At 40.4% G+C, this 25,587-nt stretch overlaps 1 protein-coding gene across 2 annotated transcripts in view; it reads left to right on the top strand.

The window, feature by feature from the left end:
• The window catches only part of MACROD2 (mono-ADP ribosylhydrolase 2), a 2,000,643-nt gene that overhangs the window by 1,378,548 nt on the left and 596,508 nt on the right, over positions 1 to 25,587 (top strand). For both annotated transcript variants that reach the window (XM_073792642.1, XM_033840110.2), the window contains exon 7: positions 18,548 to 18,578. In XM_073792642.1, the coding sequence (XP_073648743.1) occupies positions 18,548 to 18,578 (31 nt within the window). The remainder of the gene's footprint in view (positions 1 to 18,547; positions 18,579 to 25,587) is intronic.

The following is a 25,587-nucleotide window of genomic DNA, read 5'->3' as shown; positions in this document are numbered from 1 at the left end:
TTGCTAGCTCTTTGTACAAGACCTAATAAAATACATGTTTCTATAACAGTTCTTGGCTTTTTAAGTCTCTCTTTGTTATTCACTGCTTTAGGCAAGCCGCATCTTCTCATCTTACTTTTGACCTTAAAACCATGAAGGGGCAAAGCACGAGAACATACCAGAAGTGAATCGGAGTAAAGACCTCCCTAAATGAAAGCTCTCCCTCCTGTACAGCCACTGAGATCAGTGGAATAAAACCGCATTAAAGATGACCTCTGGCCCTTCCCCTCCAGAGACGACATCTTTCAGCGGCAGTGAGCGTGCCTCCGTATAAATACACAAGACATTACAGGGAGGAGAGAGCTCTGTGGTGCCAAGACTTGTAAATATTTGTCTGAGAGTCGTGTTTCTATTAGCTTTGAGGGCGAAGGAAATCTGAGAGAATTTCTTCAAAGGTGAAGCAAGTTGGTTTGTGAAAATGGTGTCATTTTATCTATTCTGCTTCAGGGAAGTTTCTTTGGTCTCAAATACTCGCCACCAGATCAGCAGGTCAGGGAAATTTTGTTTCTTCAATTCTAACCACATATCTTGCACACCACTCATTTTGCCAGTAAGGGATTATCTCTGATATCTCCTTTGCTTGTTAACTGTCCCAATATTAATACATTTGGCCTCATTTCTTGTCTACCTTTCCTTACCTACAACTGATAAAGCTGTAACAAAATCAATTTATTATTATCATTATTTTAAAGCTTCCATGGAAACCAATTCTGGTTTGGGATATAGATCAACTTTGTACACATGGACAATCTTTGAGCCCTTGTGCAACAATATAACCTCTACTCAGGACCAAATGATGCATGATACCCATACATGATTTTTCTGGTTAATTACCGTGATTAGGCGTCAAGCTCCCCTAAGATTTCACTTGTGTACTTCCTTGCCTTTATTTTCTGTATATTAAGTTGCGGGGAAGGTTTTCATTTTGCAATTCATTTTTCCTCTTGAATAGTGATTATATGCAGTTCCAGGAGTCACAAGGCTGCAGTCTGTAATTCTTCCAAGCAGCAGAACAAGGGTGTGGCAATAGAATGCGGAAATAGCAATAAAGGGAAAGGGCTATTTGTTCACGTTTCTGGGAGAATAAAGATGGCTTATTTAAAACGTGTGCTTAATATGGGCACAGATTGCATGGGGTACGTACATCTCAGAATTGCCCCACCTGATACCTGTCACCTTCTTTTCTTCACCCATCCTGGCCAGAGAGTCACAGGGGCTTGCGATGAGAAGGCACTGTCATGCAAGGGAACAGTGAACTTTAACATGCCATGGGTAGAGCATCAGCGTAATTCGCTACACACCAAACTACATATAGTGACAACTGGTTGAGCTAAGGAAACAAATCAGGGTGCAACCTTCGAACTTGGGATTATTAAATTGGCTGTTAATATCTGGCCCCCATGTTTTGTCTTGGTCTGGGTCTGTTCTTCTTTTTCCTCTCATTATTTTCTTTAAAAAAATGCATTCTTTTCTTTTAATTTCTCAGAAAGATTGAAAATAGGTAAATAAAAAATAATTGGGAAATAGTAAAGATACTTGTAAACAAGAGAAAATTCTTAACCAACAGACATGAATAAATGTAATGGAAGAAAATTTTCATCCAGACCAGAGCCTCCCCCTAAATACAACTGTTGAATATCTCTAGCTTTCTAGTTCTTACTGCCATGATGGATCTTGATAAGGAGAAATATACTGTATGGTAGCATTAATTTTTGAGCTGATAGTATATTTTGTAACTAGATTGAAAAGGAAAAAAATCATGTCTCCCCTGCATTAACGAGTTACTGTTCTTGGGTGTATTTGGGGAACACCATCTGTTTGGGGATCTCCTGCCTGCTCCTGAGTCAGACCCTCCAGCATCCACTCCACCTTTGTTTCTGTGTTTCTGCCCACAACCTTTAGCTTCATCAACAGTTGTTAAGTCCATTTGTCAAATATTACTGGCCTCTGGTAAGGGCGAAAAATAGAAGGAAGGGAACATTTCTACTGAAAACTCGCATCCGTATCAAGCTCTATATTACAATGCAGGCACTTCTCAGGCTGAATTCTGTCCCGCGTACAAACATCCATTAGCAAGCAGTCACAAAAATAGTCATCTAGTCTAAAAAAGGTCATTTGGAGCAGCCAATCCTGAAGGTAGATGAGGCCGTGGACTCGTCCATTCAGCGTGTGATTGTAACATCAGTTAGAGCTGTGGACCTCGGCGTGTCTCTCAAGCTCTTAGGTGGTTGACCTTGCCAGATTCTCATGGATGTCTCATACAAAGGTGATGGTGCCCATACAGTTTCTCTGGCTAACTATCATATCTCATCTTACCAATAAAGAATTACTTCTAATATCTCTGTTGCTTGTTAACTAACCCTCTACTGTTCAATATTGATAGCTGATATGGTTGATGTAGCCATCTGTGGAGGGTGAATACCTGATTAGGGTACTTAACTAATTGCCTCCAGGGTATACACACACACACACACACACACACACACACATGCACGCACACACAGACCAAATCACAACCTGGACAATATTCCAAAACAGAAACTCTTTAGAAATCATGACTTGCCTTTCTTGGAAAAATATTTCATCAATTTGAAATTTCCTGTGGTTGTTAGTCTGAAGTTTTAGTAAAGAGAATCTTAATATTCTTCATATATAGTATTGCTTCTTTTACTTTGTTAAATTGCTTACTTTAAAAATTGGCCAGAACTGATTTTGTCTGATAATGAAAAAAAAATTCAGATTTCGAAAATCCTGTTCCACATCCCCCCATCTCATCCCCCTTCTCAGGTAAATTTTGAAAAACTACATCTTGCTATGGATGTTTTATTAAAGTTTCTTGAAAGTGTAGGATAAAACTATGATCACATGAGTTTGAATAAATATTATAGAAAAATCCAATTTCCTCATACATCACAATGACATTTAGTCTAGTAAGTTCGTATTAGAACTGTCCCCAAATTACTTAGCTAGTGTTTCACACTATATCTAAAAATTGTGATGATTTTGTGCTTTGACTACAATTGAATTTTTTGACCCCATATGGAGCTGGGAGAAAAATATGGCCGAATGGGAAACACCAATGTTTATCACTAGCTCATCCTTCATTTTCCAACCCATAAAGCCCATCTACTACTTGTTGAAATGGAATCCCAGTCTACAAGAGGACAGGTCCAGAAGGGCTAATCCTGGATGCTGCAAAGCATCATGGGAGTGGTGTTGGAAGTGTCTATGCTGGCTGCTGCTGTGGGTATTCTTGTGCCTCTTGATACACCTGTGGCTGCATGTAGGTTCTCAGCACCTTTGAATATTCTCCTCCCTGCCTCCTCCATTGCTCCTAATGCTAGCTATCTAGTGGTTGACAAAGAATGCCTGAAAAGTTCAGATGCTAAATCAGTGGTAATTAGTTTCTCATTATGTTCCCAAGGGTGCAACTGCTGTTGGAAAAAGAGCTGTAAATAATATTAGTTGTTGCTACCAGTTGGAGCCTCAGAACAACCTATAATTTTATTTGTGTTAATGAGACAGTTGACCTGTGGAGAAGAGTTTAAGCAAGTTTGAGGGGATTTAAAAAAAACTGAAATAAGGGGAGAAAAGATCAAGGGAAGAAAATTCAGCCCACTTAATAGAGTTAATTAATACCCTGTATGTATTGCCTTTTGACCACGCCATGTCTTGTCAATCAATCAAAATGTAGTAACTAAAACATCAAAGCATATGGGCTAAGTGAACAAAGCATCAGCACAGTGTAGGTTAAAGAAAACGTTTGTCTAAAATCATTTCCATTTGATTGATTTATCCAGACACCTTCATCAATTTTCTGAAGTTGTGGGGCCTTTGTAGACCCAGACTCTGTTTTCCAACTGGAAATTGACAGCTGTCTGAGATCTTAGCACAGACACTATGTCGTTTAAATTATGGAGAAACCTCAGAGTAAAATTCCAGGCCTCTTAAAGCCAGAAAATGGCCCCAGTGAGATCACCCCCTGATCAGTCCATTCTTCTGGGAAGCTTAGGAATTATTATGTCTAATGACTTTGCCAGTGGTTCTGGCCTGTGTAATTAAGATCCAAATATAACTCTATGTTCATTCTATAACTAAATTTCTTATCTGGACAAATGACCCATTTATAAAAGCTCATAAAATATCATAAAATTACATACTTAAAAATCTCCCTAACAAAACGTACCCAAAGATGTTCACATCTGAATTCCTAATAATTTTCCAAAAATATCCCTTACCACAAGTGACTAGAAAATATTGTATATTATCATTCAAGAGGAGAAAAATAGAATAAAGATCCATAACTATAAACAAGTACCTTTCCTCGATTTCATTTAGTGACTGTATTTGCATTTTTCTTCTATCATTTCAGTTCCTGAATGTGACAGCAGAGTCACCATCAGATCAACATAATCTTGCAAGTTTGTGCATTCACTGCAGAAAGCAAAATGTCATGACATTTCCTATAGGAATATAAATTTTTTTTTTGCAAGTTTTGCTCCACATAAAAAATGAATGAAAATGAGGGTCAAGATTCCAGACACTTTGGAATTCTGAATGGAAAGACTAGAGTAACTGGACTAAGGAAAGTGCACCATAACGAAAGAAAAGAGACTCTTGTCTTTCCTTCCCCTTCCTAACTTTTCTGAAGCTATCGATTAGGAGCTCCAGTCCTGTAAGAGTGGTCCAACATGCCTTGTTAAGGATGCCTCCACTGTACCAAATCAAAACAAGGAAAGAGTGGAGGCAGAGGTAGTAGAAGAGGAGGAAATGGCACAAGGGGGAACATTTACATGTGATTGGGGAGGATTATTAAATATTGGGGTGAGAGTTCAGAGAAGCTTTAGTGGAGCATTTTGAAAATTATAAATTAACTCGGGGCTTATGTTTCAATCTAAAGGCAAGACATGAGAATTCCTATGTCATGGGTATTTTTCTTAGTCCTTAATCATCCATGCCTTCTAATTTTGATCAAGTTCTTAGAACTTTCTCAGATCCCTAAATCATAGCCTTTAGAGCAGAAATAGTCTCAGAAATCATTCCACAGGGCATTCTTCCCAACCCAAGAAAGTATCCATTTGCAATTTTGACAAGAAGGGACACCTCAACTTCTGTCTTAGCGGGAAAAAAAGCACCTGACATACTACATGACTTCCTCCTCATCAGGTAGCATATTCACAACTACTACATATGTACACACATGTGGTTCACATCAGCAGATGAGCCCCAATCAAGCAGTCACTTACTATAGTAGTTGGAGATATCACTGAGAAGCTGGATCAAGCCTTATCTGAAGCTACACATATCACTGAAATTTTTAAATTATAAAAAATTATATATATTTTTTCATTTTGAGTGCTACTTGGAGTTAAGTTTCCTGTCATTTGCACCATAATGGGTTTTACTGATATAGAGGTAAAATGAGAAGAGGGATCAGTGTGAAATTTCAGTGAGTAATGGTCTGAACTCTTGCTACTCAGACTGTAGTCCCAAGATCAGCAGCATAGGTATCTTCTGGGAGCTGTTAAAATGCAGAAGCTGAGACCTCAACCCAGACCTACTGAATCAGAATCTGCATTTTTAAAAAGTTCCCCCAGTCATTTGTCTACACAGTAATGTTTCAGGAGTATTCTAGTCCAAATTGGAATACTTTGACTGTGGGTCTAAAATATAGAAGTGACATGGACAGATAGAAACAAAATAGTCCCACCAGGAAATAACTGAGACTCTAATGTTGACATTCTGTTCATGTGAGAAGAAGGATAAGTGTATTTATCAGGATGAGAGGAGCTGGGTGTTTGAACAGGGCAATTTTGTGGGAAAGTACAAGGGTTGGGGGAAGAGCATGGGCTTCATCATCTGACCTCTTCCTGATTTATTACTAACTTCTGTGTAGCTTTGGAAGATCTGCCACTTCAGGTACCCATGTATTACGTGGGAACAGTAATTTCCTCCCTGTTTTCCTCAGGTTTCAACTCATGCAGTGGTATCTTGAAAAGTAGCACTTGAAATGGTATTATTGTCTAGTTCCTTGCCACTGTCAATATACACAGACCAGCAATATTACCATCACCTGTGAGACTGTTAGAAATGCATCATCTCAGCCTGCCCCAGATCTACTGAATCCAAGTTTTCACTTTAGCAAGATGTTCAGGTGGGATGAATTGGGAGGTTGGGATGGACATATACACACTACTATGTATAAAATAGATAACTAATGAGAACCTACTGTATAGCACTGGGAACTCTACTTAATGCTCTGTGGTGACCTAAATGGGAAGGAAATCCAGAAAAAGAGGGGATATATGTATACATGTAGCTGATTCACTTAGCTGTACAGCAGAAACTAACACAATAATATAAAGCAACTATGCTGCAATAAAAATTTAAAAAGAAGAAAAACAGATGTTCAGGTGAGCAGATACCCATTGACATTTGAGGAGCACTGGTCCATGTACTTTCTGAGCCAGTGAACTCCCCATCCTAGGAGAAGTTCAGGTGGAGCCTGGGTGAGCCTATCAGAGATGACGGAGAAAGGAGCAATGCATGGGCTAGTGAGAACAGACAAGTACCAGGAACAGTAGCACCTTTGGGATATCTGTGCTTCTAGCAGAACACTGAAAACCAGTACAGAAGTGGGAAGTGTGCCAAAAAGGCATCATTTGTAGTTTCTGCAATTAGATATGAGCTAGAGATCACATGACAAAATGTTGGTTGAGACAGGAATGCATTTCATAGGGTGAAGGAACCTTGGACAGCTCTTTGTAACTCGGGGGAAATAGATCTCTAGTGCAGAATCATTGGCTTCTTACTATGTCCTCAAAAACATTCCTCAGTGACATCTGTTACTAATGAAACTGTATTTTTTCCATGTTGAGGATGTGTCCCACTTTCAACAAATCCCTCCCCAAAGAAACTGTAACATGGAGGGAGAGGAAAACCGTGGGCAGAAATTCTTTCACACACTCGAAAGGAGTATAACTCTTGGCTGCGATAAGTTCTATCTGAGACAGAGTTACAACCTGTTATGGATGGTTTTTATTTTGTTTGTCCTTAAGAAAGAGGCAATTATAACATTGTGGTTAAAAATCAAGTCCTTTACTTTGTGAAATCAAACTTTCAATGAAGTCAAAGTCTACCAGAGCTAGTGGTAGCTGAATCAAGCTACTATCCCTAAATCAAGAATTATCCCAACCATCCTTTCATCTATCTCTCCTTCCATCCTGCCACCCTCATCCCATCCATCCATCCATGCATCTATCCACCTGTGCCTGTGTGAGTTCCTCATTGCCTCTCTAACAGGAATGATGACTTAGTGCATACGCTAAGTCAACTCCCTGAGAGTAGAACAAAATTTAATCTAAACTATTCTTTAATAACTCACAGGTGTGTCACATTCTGCACAACTTGGTTTGTTCATCTCCCAGTACAGGAGCCAACACTGACCCTCCGTGTATACGGCGAAAGGCCAGCTGCCTGCTTCCTTCCTTGTGGTTCTGGGATGATTCTGGTTGGATTAATGCAGTGATCACTGGGAAATGTGTACAAATAACTCACCTCCTGCGGCCTGAGCTGTCAGACATCTCCTTGCAGACTGGCTGCTTCCCGTCTTGTTATTTTTGCTCATTTCTGTAATAGAATTTGGTTGATAAAAGTCTTCACAGTGATCGATGGTCCACAAAGCACAGTCATTTTCAGGCCATGAGTAACAATTCTTGAAATTGGGAATTATGACTATAGTCAATTTCCTTTTCCTTTTCCTTTCTTGCTTTCCTTTCCTTCAGTCATTCCTACAGGGTGTGTCCTTTAGACACCTCTTTCTTAGTCATTATCCCCTAATGAATTCCCTTGTTAAATATAAAGTGTGTATCAGGCTTGACTAATGTCTTCCTTTGTGACTAAGGAAAGAAGAATGTATTACCTTTACATATTGATTCAAGCTGCATAATCATGATTATTTTTACTTAAAGTCCTCATTCTTTACAAACCACGCTGTAGACCCCAAGCAACTGTCAAGAGAGTCTCACCTAACTCCCATAAATACGAGAGGGAGTCAGGTGTTTGCACAATTAATTGAGTGTAAAAGTGCCTGTATTCATGTGGAAAACCATCTCTTTTTCTATGTGGTGATTTCAAGTTCACACCATGAAATTATGGAGGAGTTGAAGTGGAATTGCCCAATTTGTGAAGAGAACATGCTGACATTTTAAGAGGTGGAACAGAGCTGTCAAAAAAATCTACAGGCGGGAAACCTGCATATGTGTTGGTAATCTAGCAATCTGCTCCCTGTCTAATAATGTGGTCTGTGACAGATTAGTAAGCACAGAAAAGCAAGGAGCTCAGCACATCCCAGGGGAGCGAGCCTGTGTTGGATATGAGGAGGATGCAGCCTGGGCTACAGTTGTCTGGTGCAACGGTGGGAAAAAAGGCATTGGTTAGAACAGAATAACACAGTGGTTCTCAAAGTGTCCTAATTTTCAGTTACACTGTGGCACTAATCTTCAGTGTGATGGCAGATTTAATACTGTTGAGATCTGGTAGCTAGGGCCTAGAAGGGTTTTCATACTGTGTTGATGTCGAAAAAGAGCTCTCATCTCTAACCAGCCCTTCCTCAAGGACCGGGGATGTTCAAGGCGGATTCTTCTCTCATCACCTCCCCCTTCTCTGTTGACCTTACTTACTCTGTTCTGCAGTGGAAAGTGCTTAGAATTTTGAGTCAAAAGATAAGGGCTTCTGTCTGAGCTTTTCCTCTTAGTCACTGTGTGACTTTGGGTAGCTTTCCCGCTCCATCAGGGGATGATAATAATATTGCTTCCCCTCAGGCTTCTCTGTTGTTATGAAAGACAGCAAAGCCCATGTAAAAACAACCGGGGAGCTTTAGAATTTATTAGACGGTATCTTTATTTCTATATATTTGCTTAAGCCACGAGAGGAGGAGAACCTGATAGCTGAAGCTACTGGACATCCTGGTATCCTTTTCCATGGTCTTTGGTAAATATTGTTGACTGTATTATCTCTCTCCCTTCTCACAGCTGTTCAGTTTGTTAACAGATCATTAGGGAGTCTCAGAAGAAGAGTGGAAACACAGGTTGGCTGAGAAATGGTTGAGTTACTCTCTCCGTGTGCCCAGTCCATGCATAGACTCTTAGAAAATATCACCTCACCACCCAAGTGTGTCAAGGCTTTGGGCTGCTCCTCTATGAGACCATCTGTGTTTCTTGTTTTGTGGTTGTTTATTGGTAATGGATTTTCTTAAATGTTTCCTTTGGAAGTCACATCTTCAACTTTCTAATTAAGAAAAAATGGAGATGCAACTTATTATTAAGGAAGCCAAGGATTGACTCAAAGTCAAGAGTAGATAATAACCCCTCCTTGGGTTTGTTTAACAGAAGTTTACATGGTGCACATTCTTTATGGGGCCTTGCCCTAGGCATGGAAGACAGAAAGTCCCAGGACCACTGCCTCCTCCCTGCATGGTCACTCTCTGAATCCCCTCCGGTTGTCTGTCCCTGACAGCCGCTCCTTGGTTTCGAGCCAGGTCTCTGTTGTTCAAGTTACTCGTGATCTTAAGGATGCTCTCTCTTCCCTCTTGCTTCTTTATAAGGATTCACCTGCTTTTACTTCTCTCTCTTACCAAGACTGACCAGAAGTGACCATGGGCTCTGTTTCCTCTGAGACTCTCCCAAAATCACCTGTCAGGTTTATTTCACTTTAGAAGTTCTACTGCAGCCGCATCAACCTTACTAACAATAGCAAATGTCTGCGCTGGTTCCCCAAAAGCAGTCTCTGGGATGAGGATCTGGGGGAAAGGGATTTTTTAGGACAATCCCAAGGAAAAAAACAGGTGAGATGTGAAGACTGAGACTGGAAGGGAAGGGTGGATGTCAGGCTGTGTCCCAGGTGACTGCAAAGTCCCAGGGCGATGCTCCTCAGACGATGCAGGTCACACCTCAGCTTTGTCCCCTCCAGGGCAGAGATGCAGGAGTATCCATTACCCTCTACACCCCACCCATCAGACATTGATTGGTTAAGGGCTGCCCTGGAGGCATTTGATTGCAGATCCCGGGAGCTCTGAGTGCATTGGCAAAGCGCCCGGCAGCCCGAGGGCATCGCTGTGACAGCTGCTGTGTGTGGGGCTTGCCTCTGGCAGGGTTGCTAAAGGACAGGACACTGATGGTGTCCCAGACACGCTGAGGAAAGCTCCAGGGCCCCTAAGTCCTCCAGAGCTCCACCTACAGCCCTGCACTCTTTCCAGCGGGGCTCTGGTCCCTCAGTACTATGTGTATAGGGCGCCTCCTTGTCATTCTGGCCCCCTTTTCAGCCAGGAAGGCCCCTCTGTGCAGAAACAGGCAGGCCTTGCCATGGCTGTGAGCTTTGGGCCTTTCAGTCTCAGTGGGTAATTTACTTCTCAGGGGATCTGAGATGATTGACTGTTATCTCAACTTCCCCAGCTCTACCCAGGAAAAGGTCACCTAAGGGCATCCCCTCACACCCACCACCTCTCGGTGCCAGGGATGCAAAATGAGCCTAGTACATGTACTTAATTATGAAGAAGATGTGGGAGCAGATAATTCCAAAAATCGAGGTGATTAGGGTTATGGGGAAAAAACCATCATTTTAGGAATATTTTGTTTCAGTAGGAGCTTCCACATTGCACAACTAGTTTGCTATTAATATGAGAAGGGTTTTTGTTTGTTTTCCTTTTTCTAAACTTTTGTTTCTTCCCTTTGCTTCTGTGTAAAGGGAGTTTACAGATGTAGACATTTTGGAACAGAATGCACCTTACTTTGGGTTCATTGGGTTTATGGGGACTTGCTCTCCTTTTCACATATGTATAGTTTCCAGTAAAACATTCCTCCCAGTCACTCGAGAAAGCTCAGGCAAAAGGCAAGTATGTTCCCTTTGCTGGTTCTGACATTCTGCATCCTAATAAATTCACGGTGGAAGCAATCCAGCTGTCTTCTTGGAAAATATAAAGTTTAGAAGAGGACTGTGAATATTCATGGCTATGTAATAGTTTGTTTTATACTACGTGGAGTTGTAATTATAAACACAAAACCAGCTGGCAATAAATGACTTTATGACAGCTATTTCCAAGGTATAATGAAGAAAACAAAAACAAAGTTATTGCTTATAATTATGGTGCCTGGGTGAACCTGCACCACGCACTCCAAACACTACTCTGGCCGTTTCCACATGATCTCATTCACAGGCTCCTTTAAATGACCTTGGCCTTCAGGTTATTTAGCTTTGGGGTTGGGAGTGCACTGATAGTATTTGCATTTTCCTGTGCAATTTGTTAAAGAGACAGCATCCTTTTGCTCTATTCACCCATGTAATGGGAAAAAAAATTGGAATTATTGACTCTTCTCTAACTGTTGGAGAGATTTTACATTGAAAACATATTTTGGAGAGAGCAGTTTGTCAGTACAATCAGCCCTCTGTACCCATGGGTTTCTGATCTACAGATTCAACCAACAGCAGATCAAAAATATTAAAAAAAAAAAAAAATTCCAGAAAGTTCCGAAAAAGCAAAACTTGACTTTGTTTTGGACCAACGACTATTTACATAGCAATTTACATTGTATTTACAACTATTTACATTGCATTTACATTGTATTAGGTATTATAAGTAATCTAGAGATGATTTAAAGTGTATGGGAAGGTGTGATTAGGATATATGCAAATACTACACCATTTTATGCAAATGACTTGAGCATTAGTGGATTTGCGTATTTGAGGAGGGTCCTGGAAGGACTGTATCTTCCAAATTTTAAACTTTTCCTTTAACTCAATGGTTAAACAAGTTAATTTTTATCAAGGAATATACCCCACCAGAATATATTAGGTAGACAAAGGCATAGTCAAGAATGCTTATGCCAGGGTTATTATAGTAGTATTTACAAACAACCCACATGTTTATCATGTTAAGTAAACATAGTGTCCACGCCTAGAATAGTATGTAGACATTAGATCATCGTACACTGACATCGAAAGTTCTCCAAGATCTAGTGCGTGAAAACAGCTAGCCTCAGAAGATGTAACACAACATATGTTCCAATTTATGTAGAAAAAAAAAAATCTGACTATGTTTGTATGGCCATGTAACTCAATTATTAATTCATTCATCCATTCAACAGATATTTATTGTGTCAGGCCCCATTCTAGATGCAGTTGATACAACAATAAGTAAAACAAAGGTCTTCCTGGGTTTTGCCTGCCAGTGGGGGGTTGAGGTCGAGGAAGCAATGAACAGTCAAGCACCTGTGTGTCAGGTGGTATATGTAGGAGTCAACGAGATCCAGCAGCCTAAGGGAAGAGAGAGGAATTTAACTCGAGGCCAGAAAGAACCTCACTGAGGAGGTGACATGTGATCAGGGATCTCAAAGGAAGTGTGCCCGACAAAGGGATCAGCTAGGCCAAAGGCCCCGAAGCAGGACTGTGTTTTCTGTGTTTGAAGAACCAAAGGAGACCAGCATGGCTGGAACTCTGTGAGCAAGGGGACAAGTGGAAGGAAAGGAGGGTGGAGAAGAAGCCAGGAGCCAAATCACGGGGAAATTGGAGGCCTCGCTCTCCTGACTTCACATTTTATTAAAATGTGATGTGAGGGGACTAAAGCTTTGAGATCAGGAAAAAGGCACAATCTCAGGCTTTAAAATGTAAACGCATGGAGTGGTGTGATGCTCCCGGTGCTATTGGTCATGATGGCCCAAGAGGAAGGTTTTCTAGTTAAATCCAAGAAAGAGAGGGTGAGGCTGTAGGAGAAAGTTCTCACTGCTGTCTGCCTATGCCTGCCTTCTTTAAGCCTTTTGAGAATTATTTATAAGTTCTTTGTATAATTCACAAGTGTTAAAGGTAAAAAATCAATAATTCCTTACCCAAAATAAAGCAATATCTTAGCATTCTGTTCTGTGACCTTGAAGAAGTTCACTTTCTTAGCTTTCTCTCCTCCACGTTTATGAAGAGGGGGGAATAGGTTCTTTATCACAGGATTGTTCATGAGAATGAATCAGACTCTCTGCAGAGAGCTTTTAGCCCGTGCTCGGCACATTGGAACAGAGTGGTCGCCCTGATCTATGGGGGACACGTTCCAAGACCCCCGTGGATTCCTGAAACGTGGATAGTACTGAACCCTATATATACTATGTTTTTTCCTGTACATACATACCTATGATAAAGTGTAATTTATAAATTAGGTACAGTAAGAGATGAACAACAATAAAGAATAATAAAATAGAACACTTATAACAATATACTGTAATAAAAGTTATATGAATATAGTCTCTCTCTCTCTCAAAATATCTTGTACAAATGTAATGCCTTTTCCATGTTGACTAAAAACTTACCACACACCACGGCTCTAACTTTTGCGGTTTGATGTGCGACAGCAAAACTAACACGGATTTATTTTTCCTTCTTCACAGTTTTGTGATAGAAGGTTCGTTCTTACCCTAATCTTAGCAACCTCAGCACACAATTGTTTTTTTCTTTCCTTATTGACTCGAGAGCTTTCACCTTTTCACTAAGGGAAGCACTGCTTCTCCTTGGCCTATCTGAATTGCCAGCATCACTACTTTTGTGTTTTGGGGGTAAAATAAACGTTACTTCAACACAAGCACTGCAATACGGCTCTACTATGACAGCCTAGCTGATAAACTGAGGTGACTGACGGGTGGGATACGTGGATGATTCACGTCCCAGGCAGGATGGAGTGAGATGGTGCTAGATTCCATCACGCTGCTCAGAATGGAGCACGATTTAAAATTTGTGAATTGTTTATTTCTGGAATTTTCCGTGTAACATTTTTAGACTGCAGTTGACCACGGGTAGCTGAAACTGAGGAAAGCAAAAACACAGATAAGGGAGGGGACTACCGTAATTCAAGAATGACAGCTATTGTTGTTGCTAGGCTACCACCTCCCATGCCAAAACACCATGAGGAATTCGGGATGCTTCCCAGGATGGGAAGCATAGTCTACAGCCTTAAGGATTTCAGTGTTCCTACAAGTGTGCTTGAAACCAACATGCTGGGCTAAGGAAGTATTTTCTAGGTGGCCCAATCTGTAATTTCACAAAAGAAAATTCCTCTCTCACTCTCCAAGTCAAATGATTATTTTTCTTTTCCCCAAGAGAGAAGTGCATGATGATTTGGAAAACAAACAAACAAAACTGGCTAAAAGTCAAGTGCTATAAAGTTTCTGGTGGCTGTAGGGTCGGCCCTGATTAGCATGGAGGTGTCTTGCTCCTGGAACTTGCTGGAAGGGGAGTTTGGAGCCTTACAAATTCAACTGATGGTGTCATTCCCCAAGTGCTACAGGTGACTGCAGAGTTACATGCACTGAAACCAGGCTAATTGGCCTGGGTTTTGGTACAATCTATCATTCTTCCTTCCACAGGCGAGGATTTTTGTGGGAGGTGGTTATGTTAAATATAACTTTGAAATAAAGAAATCCCGTGCTACTCAATTCTGGTGGCCCCATCAGAAACTTATTACGGCAAAGAACACAGACTCTGTGCTGTAAAATCCCTTAGATGAACTCACTTGCTCTCTCTTTCTTTCCCAATCTCTCTCTCTCAAGTAATAAAAAGTGATTAATACTGAGATGTAGTTTGGTTGAATTATATGCAAAGTTGTTTTACATACAATGAGTTTTTTCCATGATATTGCAATCCCATCTCTGCTTTATCATTGCCTTTTTGTTTGAATTAATGCAATAATGTTACCAAGGGCATCCTCCATTACACAACTGTTTGCCTTCCCATGCAAGGCGACAGTGTCATTTTCAGATGAAGCTATTTGTCCTTGTTAAAACAGGCAAGGCAATTGGTACATTCAGACTCAACTATTAAGTTGCATGATTGATTCCAAGTTAGAGCTGGGAGCTGAGGCAAATGAAAGTTGCCATTAGCTGTTCAGTGTGCTCTCTCTTCTGCTAGATCTGATGGGAGAATGACTCATAATTCTGTGCCTGAGAAGGAAGCAAAGGGGAGTGAACTCAGATCAGTTCCCCAGGAGGCAGACTCTGAGATGGAGTTTAGGTTACAGGATGTTTACTGAGCTGTGCTCTGGGAATCAACACCTGGAGAAGGCAGGGGATAGAAGTGGGAGGGGCAGAGGGAAAGAAGAGCTGCCGTGTGGCTCAGTGACGGGCCTGCTCACCCCGTTGGGAGCTCTGGGGCTGCAGGGCCCTTCAGTGCTACATTGATTTGAGCCAAGATGACCAAGCCCTTTATACTCTGCATTGATTATGGGAAGGGGCATGACCCCAGTGAGGTGGGTCTTTGCATCTGACACAGTCCCTGAAAAGGTTAACAGTTGAAGGCTGTCTGCTGACAGCTCTGCTGGGGTCTAGGCACTAGATTCTAGGGCAGTAGTCCTCAGCCAGGGGTGATTTCGCCCCCTAGGGGGCATTTGACAATGTCTGGAAATGTTTTTGATTGTCAGGACTGGGGGCCCTGCTCCTAGCAAGTGGATAGAGCGCAGGAATGCTGCTAAACATCTGACCGTGCACAAGGCAGCCCCCAGCAATAATCATCTGGTCCCAAATATCAACAGTGCCAAGGTCAGGAAGCCTTGCTCTAGGGCAACAGATTCCCCCACCCCCACCCCAAAGCAGAGCCTGGTGGGCATCACAGTGGCCACCACAAGAATCAGCATTAATTGAGATATTGTTACTTGTCAGCCACGATGCTCTGTGTTCCTTATTCCTTCTCATCTTCCTGCAAACCCCTTAGGAGAGCCTTAGAGTTTTCATCTACTGATGAGGATGCTCAGAGCAGTTAAGTAAACTCCTCAACATCATGAACGGGAAGGACCCCGAGGTGGATTTCAAGCAGACTGGCTCATGGAAAACATTCTAGTATCTTCCAGTTTCCGCTTGATGGCTTGATGCAGGTGTTCTCAAACTTTTCTCTTTGTCTACCCGGAGCACAAGATAGATGATGTTTACGTGTTCAGTTTGCTCCCATGGAATTCCTGGGGCACCAGCTATAAACTCACGTCTTTCTACCTCATTTAAAAGACACAATGACGCATAGCACAGGGAGATCAGCTAGGTGGTTTGTGACCACCTAGAGGGGTGGGATAGGGAGGGTGGGAGGGAGGGAGACGCAAGAGGGAAGAGATATGGGAACATATGTATATGTATAGCTGGTTCACTTTGTTATAAAGCAGAAACTAACACACCATTGTAAAGCAATTATACTCCGATAAAGATGTTAAAAAAAAAAAAGGCACAATGGAACATGAGTGAGCATGGGACAAATTACAGGGATGACTCTGAATCCTCTCTAATTTGTATTTCTAAGCAGGTCATTCCTGAACTTCTGACCCTTACTGTTAGTAAGCATGCAGTTACTTTCCACAGGCAGAGTGCAGCCTGTAGATAATCTTGGTGAATGCCTGTAAAAAGACTACAATATTTCCAGAAGAATTTGTTCCATACTATCTCTTCATGTTTCTATGTCATTGGATGGATTGAGTTATTCAGAAACATTCTTCAGAACTTATTGGCACCTCAAGAATGTAAGGAATCAAAGAATTAACTCATTAATTCACTTAAAAAATAACCCCTACTCCATTCCAGAAACTGTCCTATTTTCTCATTAGAAACAGTAGTATTTACTAGTGAAGGAACAGAAAAAAAAAAATCTCTCATTTCACAGACATATAGGTAAGCTTAACAGAGTCAATTATTACTCTGTCTAAAACAAAATCATGTAAATTTTGACTTTTTAAGTAGAACGTCCAAGTAAAGGGAATAAACATATATTCTATAAAAATGTTAAGGAAAATAAAATGTAGTACACATTTAACCCAAAGATATAAATAAAAAAGGCTTAAACATTTCATTATAGTTGAGCCCAATCATAATGTTAGTTATTATGGTCAATAGCAGATGCAGTATTTTGAATTTCTAGTACAATATCAGTCCTTTTAAAAAAAATTCTGTCATTAATTCCCACAGCATACTTCTATATGGTAAATGTTATCTGCATTTTCATGGGAAAATCCAAAGATGAAAACAACTTGATCAAATTTATGCAAAGGTACATTGGCAGAGGACATTGTCATACTCAGATCCCTTTCTATTGTTAGAAAGCTCAATTTTGACTTAACTCTATTTACATTTGTTCATTCACTCTTTTCATCAAATTCTTTAAATATTGCTGAGTAAAATACAGTGTCTTAGTCAATTTGGGCTGCTATAACAAATTGCTGGGTGGCTTAAACAACAAACATTCGTTTCTCATGGTTGAGAGGTCAAAGATCAAGGTGCCAGCAGATCTGGTGTTTGGTGAGAGCACACTTCCTGGTTTGCAGATGGCTGTCTTCTCATTGTACTTCACTTAGTGGACAGCAGAGCGTGCTAGCTATCTTCCTCTTCTAAGAATTCTAATCCCGTCATGGGGGCTCAACCCTCATAACCTAATTAACTCCCAAACATCTCACCTCCAAATACCATCACATTAGAGTTTCAGCATATACATTTGGGTGGACACAAACATTCAATCCATAGCATATGGCATAAGCAGTGGTTTGCCAGCAAATGTTTAAAAAATGACTCAAAAAAATGAGTGTGCATGTCTGTAAGTTTATTTTTAAATTTTAGTGATACAAAGAATGTATAGCACACAACTTAAATATAAGAATAGACTATAGGGGCTTCCCTGGTGGCACAGTGGTTGAGAGTCCGCCTGCCGATGCAGGGGACGTGGGTTCGTGCCCCGGTCCGGGAGGATCCCGCGTGCCGTGGAGCGGCTGGGCCCATGGGCCATGGCCACTGGGCCTGCGCGTCTGCAATGGGAGAGGCCACAACAGTGAGAGGCCCGCGTAACGTGAAAAAAAAAAAGAAAAAAAAAATAGACTATACAATACCCTCTATTAGAAATTCTGTTTAGCCAGTTGATTCTTACAGAATCCTTTTGTTAAATTTTATCAAAATTTTGTATCCATAGCCAACTTCTGGTTTCAGTTGACCCACATGTATAGTGCACCATGAACGTTGATTGATATTTTCAGATTTTACATCACCAACACGATGTCACTTAACACAGAGCTGAGACAGGATGCCCAGTAGCATACTGGTATGTAGTATTTCCACCAGACACGTATGACAGACATAGTCACCTTAAAAGCAGAGGTAATAGTAACATGCGGCACAAGGAAGCGATGATGGCTATTTGTTTTAGATATGACTTAGCTCATTGAAGGTTTATGTGATTTAATTTCTTAATAATTGTTTAACAGTTCGTTCCCAAGATTCCTGTAAATTTAACTGTTGGGTTTTGTGAGCTGGCCTAATTGCTGGTAAAGAAAATTTTTCAGTTAATCAAATATGCCATTTCCAGGATGTCTCCTATTCCAGCTGAGTGGGGTTGAGAGCTCAGAGTATGTGGGTAGAGGGCATCCCATTATCAAGCAAAACAGATGTTGAAATAGATGCTGTCAGGTTCGAGCAGAATCGTGCCTTTAAAATTTATCGTTATTTTTGTGTTTTATTCACAGGCATTTCCCTGCATCTCAACAGGCATTTATGGTAAGTGATCTATCTTTTGGTAATGTTTATATTTCTTTATTTTGTTGTTAAAATCAAGGTTAACAGGAAAAATAAGAGGTTCTCTGATGGATATAGTTTGCTGTGATTTAAAGAGACTCAAAATGCAGGTCAAATCCCATTGAGGAATCTCGAGAGGCTATTTGGATATTTTGTGTTGTTGAATTTAGTTGTATTGCATACCATGTGCAATGATTAGATGCACTGTGGCTTAACGTCTTTTGTTAGGTGAAAATTTTGCTCTAGTAGGATCTGACCTCTAATAGTATTTTCTTTAATAAAGTCAGGTTTTTCTGTTAGATGAATCATAATGCATATAAAACCTAACATTACCATTATTTTGTTGTGAATTACAAAATAATAGAAGTGTTAGAATGCACACATGTATATGTCTGTATATTTAAATTAAAAAAACCAAATATGTGACAATAAAAACAAATACTTTTAATAAGATGCAATTTTTTTTCCTGGTATTGATAGATTGTTTTAAGTAGTGGCTGCTTCACTCACAGATGGAAGCAAAATGTTTTTATCATTACTTGTTTTCACTAGACTAAAGCTCTCTAAATATTCTTCTACCTACAATGACATATCCCTATGCTTTTTATCTCAGGCCGTTAATAAATCTGTTTTACACATTCAGGTAAAACAGAGTTTTTCGTTTTAGGGTTTTCTGATCAAGCAAAATAGATTACAGCATTTCTGAGCTCAGACTTCTCACATGGAGACTCTTAGATGAAAAATAAAATATGCACAAATGTTAAAAATTATTTAACTTCATCACTATAGGGGAAGGATAGCTAAAGTGATATCAAAGGTAGGAGACTTATTTCCTCTTAATGTGGTATTTTTTTTTGAAGGTTTTAGTGAGAATAAAGTGGAAAATGGAGGCCTGAATCAAATTAAATGGGGAAAGATTTGGTGACATTATTTAAAAATTTAAGGCGTGCTTTTTTCTCTCTGGATTCCACTATAGCCTGTCTTTGTGGAAACACATTGGACACTGGGCTGGTGGGCTAAGCTGGACCATCTGCACCATTATCCCCATCATGGCCACTCTTTCTGCCTCACAGATACCCAGTTATAACTCTTACTTATATATTTGCTTAAAGGAAGTATTACATGCAAAGTTTTACTTGGTCAAGCACCCAGATCTTCATTTCACCTTGTCTAAAAGCAAATCAGAGTCCACCACAGAGATGGTTCTGATTTTTGAAAATGTTCTCTCATGACAATCTTGATTTTCCTTGATAAAAAAACGAGCAAAAACCCAAGTGCCAAAACCAATCCTGTGTCATATTGTCGATGTCCATTGTGTCTCTGAGAATCCTGTGGTAATGTACAAAGACTTACAGAAGCTGAATTTAACACGATGCATTAAGAAAGGGGGAAATGGCAGGAAAAGGAAATAGAAAAGTAAAGGAAGTTGAGGAGGAACACTAAAATGGAAGGCTGAGAGAGCATAGTAGAAACTAAATCAAAACTAAAGTGGCCCTTGGTTAATTTCAATCCCTGAAGGACCGGGATTCCTCCTTACAGTAACATGGCTCAGTGTATAATAACCAGGTCAGTACAGCATTGTGTTGGGTGGGAGGGGAATATTGAAGACTGTTGAGAAAGGCACTGATAGGGAGTCATGTCACAGCCTTGGAGGGTTTCCACCACATGAGCTCAGTCAGTTTTCACAAAGCTAGGTCAAAGAATATAGTTTTCAAGTCCTGGCTACTCATCTCTCTTCCCCTCTAGTTTCTGAGTAAATTTCAAAGTGAGGCTGATACCTGCAAAGTCAGGTGCCATGTTGTCTTTGGTTAGATGCACCTGTGCTTGAGACCTAGAATTATTTTTAGCTCCATGAGATCTTTAATAATGTTTACATTACTCCAGGTCTCTTTATGAACTATTTAGCATTTTGCAACTTGAAAATTATGCCATATGTCCCTTATGAAACTATAGCTTTCTGATCAGCCCTTGATTCGCTCCTAAGTACTCATATTTTATGGATCAGTTGTTTTCTTGCTCTTATTCAGAACTTAGTTTCGCCTCCTCTATTATCTAGATCAATTTTACTTTTATCTTTACTTATTGGCATTTGAAAGAATACTTTAGTTGAAGAAAGTGGTCCACAGCTAAAAAGAAAAAAAAAAAATTAAAAGCAGGCAAATAATACTCCCAACACTTTGTAAGTCATGCTTGGTGGGTTACGAGCCAATATTCAGAGCAGTCTCCTGGTTCCAGGCCTTGCCTTCTTATTCCATATTCTAAACCTCACTACATGAATTTTTCTAAACTAACGCTTGGTGCATGTTTTGCATCTGCTCAGGGGCCTTTGATCATATTCTGTTACTTGTAGACTCTTTCTATGCTGAACAATAGGCAATTTATGCATCTCCCTAAACGAGCGCTTTCAAAATTTGTGAAGAGGGGAAAAAGAATCTCTTCTTGAGGATGTGAGTTGCTGTGCCAAGAATTTTATATGTACCTTTGCCTTTGCATCTTGAAAAGGGGGAATATACTTTGTAGTATTTCCTAGGGTTAATTGTCCATAGAAATGATTCTTCTCTCAAACTTTCTTAGGACTAGTGTTTTCTCCAGAATATAGTTTGAGAAATTTCTTGACATCCACCCATTGTGGACACATTTTCTCTTACACGCAAATGAGCTGATGAGTCTCAGAACCTGGCATGTGCCTTCCCAGGTCCAATTCTGTGCCCCTTCCTTATAACACACCCACAAGCACCACACTCACACACACCATCACCACCACTATTCTCTACCCCAATCCCCAAACAAAAACACACCACACACACGTATATAGGTTGAAGCTTGATCTCTGAGAAGTCTTCCTTGAATATGCCAAATCTTGACGGTCATTACATCTTTTGAACTCTTTCAGCATTTGTAATCTGGACAATTAACAACTGCCTCTTCATATTGTTCCATAGATTTTTTTAAAAAATATATCCTGTGTTCATAGCCAATCCGGAGCTTTTTTCATGAGCAGGGATTCACTTGTGCATGTTCTACACACACCCACCATCTAGCATTGTGTCTCCCGGAGAAGCTCAGGAAATAATTGCTGTTTGATGACGACAATAATGATTATAACCCCAATTGTTGCCTAACTGATGATACAAGAAGCAGAATTGTTGATTGGCAAGATAACAGGCAGAGAAAGCTACCTGGTTGGTATTTTCTTAGTGGGCAAACATCTCTATTTTAGGAAAAACAAATGTGCTCCTAAAAAACATTCTCAAACTAGGAATGATATCTGTAAGCATGGCAGTGCCCACCTTCACAAGGGGAAATGAAAACTCAAGAATTTGTTCATTTAGAATACCAATACCATATCTGTATGTCTTCTTTGGGTATATGTATAACTGATTCACTTTACTGTACATCTGAAACTAACACAACATTGTAAATCAACTATACTCCAATAAAGTTTTCTTAAAAAAGAAAACCAAGATAAATACAGCACTCTACTTCACTTAAACAAAACAAAACAAAACGCTTTGTTATTTATCATAGCCCATGGGATGATGGTCTCTCAGGGAGGTACCTGTTGCTCTGAGGCCCTATCCCGACTTTTCCTGACATGTCCTAGTCCCAGCCCCCTCCCCATCTGCTGTAATTTCTCAGATACCTCTTTGCTTTGGATTGACCTTCACTTTTAGATTTATGTCCCCAAAACTCAATGTAACTCTAATTCTTCTATCAGAACAAAAATTTTGACTATGGTAGAGCCATCTTTGGAAGGGGTTTGGGTTATTTAATTACCAAGATGATCTCATACCAGGGCAATGTCAACAGTAAGCATTTCCATTTTGTGGAATCATCACCATACTCCAAGCACGTCTGCAAGGATCCGAGCACAACGGTATTTCCGGGACACTGGAGACCATGGCGGAAACCAGTTACTCTCCCAGCCTCTCCTTAATCCTAGCCTTTTGGAGACAAAACCATCTGTACCTTTTTGCAGAACACAGACTGAAAAGTATCTGCCGTGTGACTCAGCCCAATTTAAGGGAGAAATACAATGGGAGCAGGCCCCGCCCGCTCTCAGGTTTCCCTGGACGAGGAGCCAGAATTTTCCAGTCTGATTTTCAGCCACCGCTGTTGCTGCCCCAATGTAATGTTTCCCGGATGGTTCCACAGGGCACCAGACCGCCTGCTTACACTCAGGTTGAAAAGCCACATTTGGTAAAATACCAAAGCAAGGCCTGTGTTACTTTTGGAAAAAGAGATCCAGATGAGGCTTACGGGGTCTTTAAACTCCCAGATCCCAATTAAAGGTTTGATTTGGCCACGAAACCGGACTCAGAGGGATAGAGCTGAACTTCCCTGATGAACATTTCAGATCTTGCGTGTGCCTTCTGCCCTTTGAGCCCAACTTGGATACTCTGGTGCTAATAAGTTTAACACAAGAGGCTAGACATGATGCATAGCAGTGGAATTTTTACTGAGAAGTGAACAGCAAAAAGAATTTTCGTCTATTTTATGAGAGTCGATATAGTTAACAGAAATGAAGTCCAGGTGGAAAAGTGTATCCCTTGAGTAATGGAGAAAATATTCTTTCTGGAGGAAAAAAAAAAAAACACTTCAATCTTCCTTTCCAGGTACAAGATGGTGTTTTTAGAGAGGAAGGAATTTCAGACATTGAGTTATTGGCTGGAAATCTGTGGGAAAAATTTAAGTGCAGCATAACTTAGTGAAAACAGCTCCCATATTTATTCATTAGATTTCTGTTATCAACGTGGAAGGCCTGTTTCTATCAGATCACCCGGTCTCCCTCTGCTTTCCATGAAATGCTGCCAGAACACAACTTTCTAATTGAATCCTCCCTCATTTGCATTCAAGTTCGCTCTTCTGCTTCTAACTGGTAAAAAAAAAGGAGATCTACGTGATGTTTTGTTAACCTTATATATACTTGGCAAATATTTTTATCACTACATATGTCTAAATTCACAGACATGACTTGGAAAAAAACCAAAGCGTTCTGCAATGGCAATGCTAAGGGCATGCCCTCTGTCAGGTTTAAATGCTGACAGGTTTCAGAGGGTGTGACAACCATGGCTGTGCAATTCTGGGCTTGCTGGAAGAGTTATCTTATGTAATGCATTTGGAAACCAGAGCAAAATTGACAAAAATGTGTGCCCCTCCCTTTCATCCCCCTGAAAGCTCCCCTCCTCCCTCTGGCTTTCTTCTCTTCCCTTTGATATTTCCATTTGCTTTGAAAACTTCCTTTCAGGTGGTCTAATGATGACTCTTTTTTCTCTCATAAATTCCCTTCTATGACATCCTGTGTTTTTTTGTCCTGGGAACATTATTCCCGCTGTAGGAAGTGTTATTGTTCTTGGCAATCCTTGAGTTAATTGCTGGCCCTCAAAGGGAAGTAACATTAGCATCAGCATACCTTACTTCCCTTTGGGAAAATACAGTGCGGGGGACAAACCCATCTTAATTCTATCACATTTGAATAATATTTTATGAACTGATCCTTATGAAGCACTGGAGAAAGAGTTTAACAGACAATGAAATTATAGCTATTGTTTCTAATCCTCTGAGTGCTTACCATTTGAATAGACAGTTCTAGCAAATTCAGTCACACATGTACACATTTATACATTCATCCCACAAAATGTGGTACAAACTCCCCTTTTACTCTCTCTAAACTACATGAGTCTTTAATAATAAAAATGCATCAAACTAAGAAACCAAAAGTACTACCTTTGCGCTGGAAGAGAGTTTCAAGCACCTAGCAACAAAATATGCTAGTTCAGCTTACATAAAAATGACAGTGAGGGCTTCCCTGGTGGCGCAGTGGTTGAGAGTCCGCCTGCCGATGCAGGGGACACGGGTTCGTGCCCTGGTCCGGGAGGATCCCACATGCCGCGGAGCGGCTGGGCCCGTGAGCCATGGCCGCTAAGCCTGCGCGTCCGGAGCCTGTGCTCCGCAACGGGAGAGGCCACGACAGTGAGAGGCCCGCGTACCGCAAAAAAAAAAAAAAAATGACAGTGAGACCCACGGGCAGGATTCCCCCAGGGGATCTGCCAAAAGAAATGAAAATCCTGGAAACCTAGCCTTCTGGTACTGCAGAAACCAGTGTCATTCTCCCTGGTGTTCTGTTCAAATTGAACAATTTTAGGACTTCATTAAAAGATTAAGTGTTTCAAAAAGTAATAAAGATTACAACTTTATTACTGTTTCCGAGGTCTGCATGTCTACCTCTTTGCAACTGTGTCAAGGTAAAAATTTGTCTTAGGACTAGAATGCAGAAATGAATTCCAAGTCACCCCATCCTCAGAAGCTGCCATATATTATTATGTTACATTTTAAAAATGGCTTTTCTTATAGAAGTATCAAAGCAGTAAGTCTTTTAAGGAAATAGGAAAACCACTTCAGTAAGTTACAAAGCCTATCCATTTAACAGGAACCCTAGGAATATCTTTCAGCCACGTTGAAAACTGGGAGCAGTAATGGAATGCTCTCCCTAAAGAACTGCCTAAGAATGGGCCACACTTTCCATCTGATCAGTGGAATAATTTCCATGCGCTCGCTCATTTTTCTCATCCAGTCTTGAATGACACTCCTTTTTATTTGCTCCTTATACATACTTGTATCTAAAGGGTGACTTTAAATAAACATAGCTCAGCTCTCTTTAGAAAGGAAATCAAAAATAATTCTGAAAGCTCTTAGAGAAATCAAGTATGTTTAGCTCTTTAGGACAATGATTTTCATGTCAAATCCTTTGTAGTCAATGATTCTATTTTTAAGAAAACATCTTGAAATGCATTTGCAAGAGACTATATTAGCTAGGGTAAAGCTAAGCTGCTGTAACAAAGAGGCTCCAAAACAGAGTGGCTTAGTGTATATAGATGTTGATTTCTTTCTGTGCAAATAGTTCCAAAGTGAGCATTCTGCTTGGGAAGGATTTGTTCCACTCTATCATTCAAGGCAACATTAATCTGCGGTGGTGTTAAGGAGTCGTTCT

The sequence above is a fragment of the Tursiops truncatus genome, chromosome 15 (assembly GCF_011762595.2).
Source record: "Tursiops truncatus isolate mTurTru1 chromosome 15, mTurTru1.mat.Y, whole genome shotgun sequence".
NCBI lineage: Eukaryota > Metazoa > Chordata > Mammalia > Artiodactyla > Delphinidae > Tursiops > Tursiops truncatus.
Note: the sequence above shows the minus strand (reverse complement) of the source record. Positions and strands in the feature narration are given on the sequence as shown.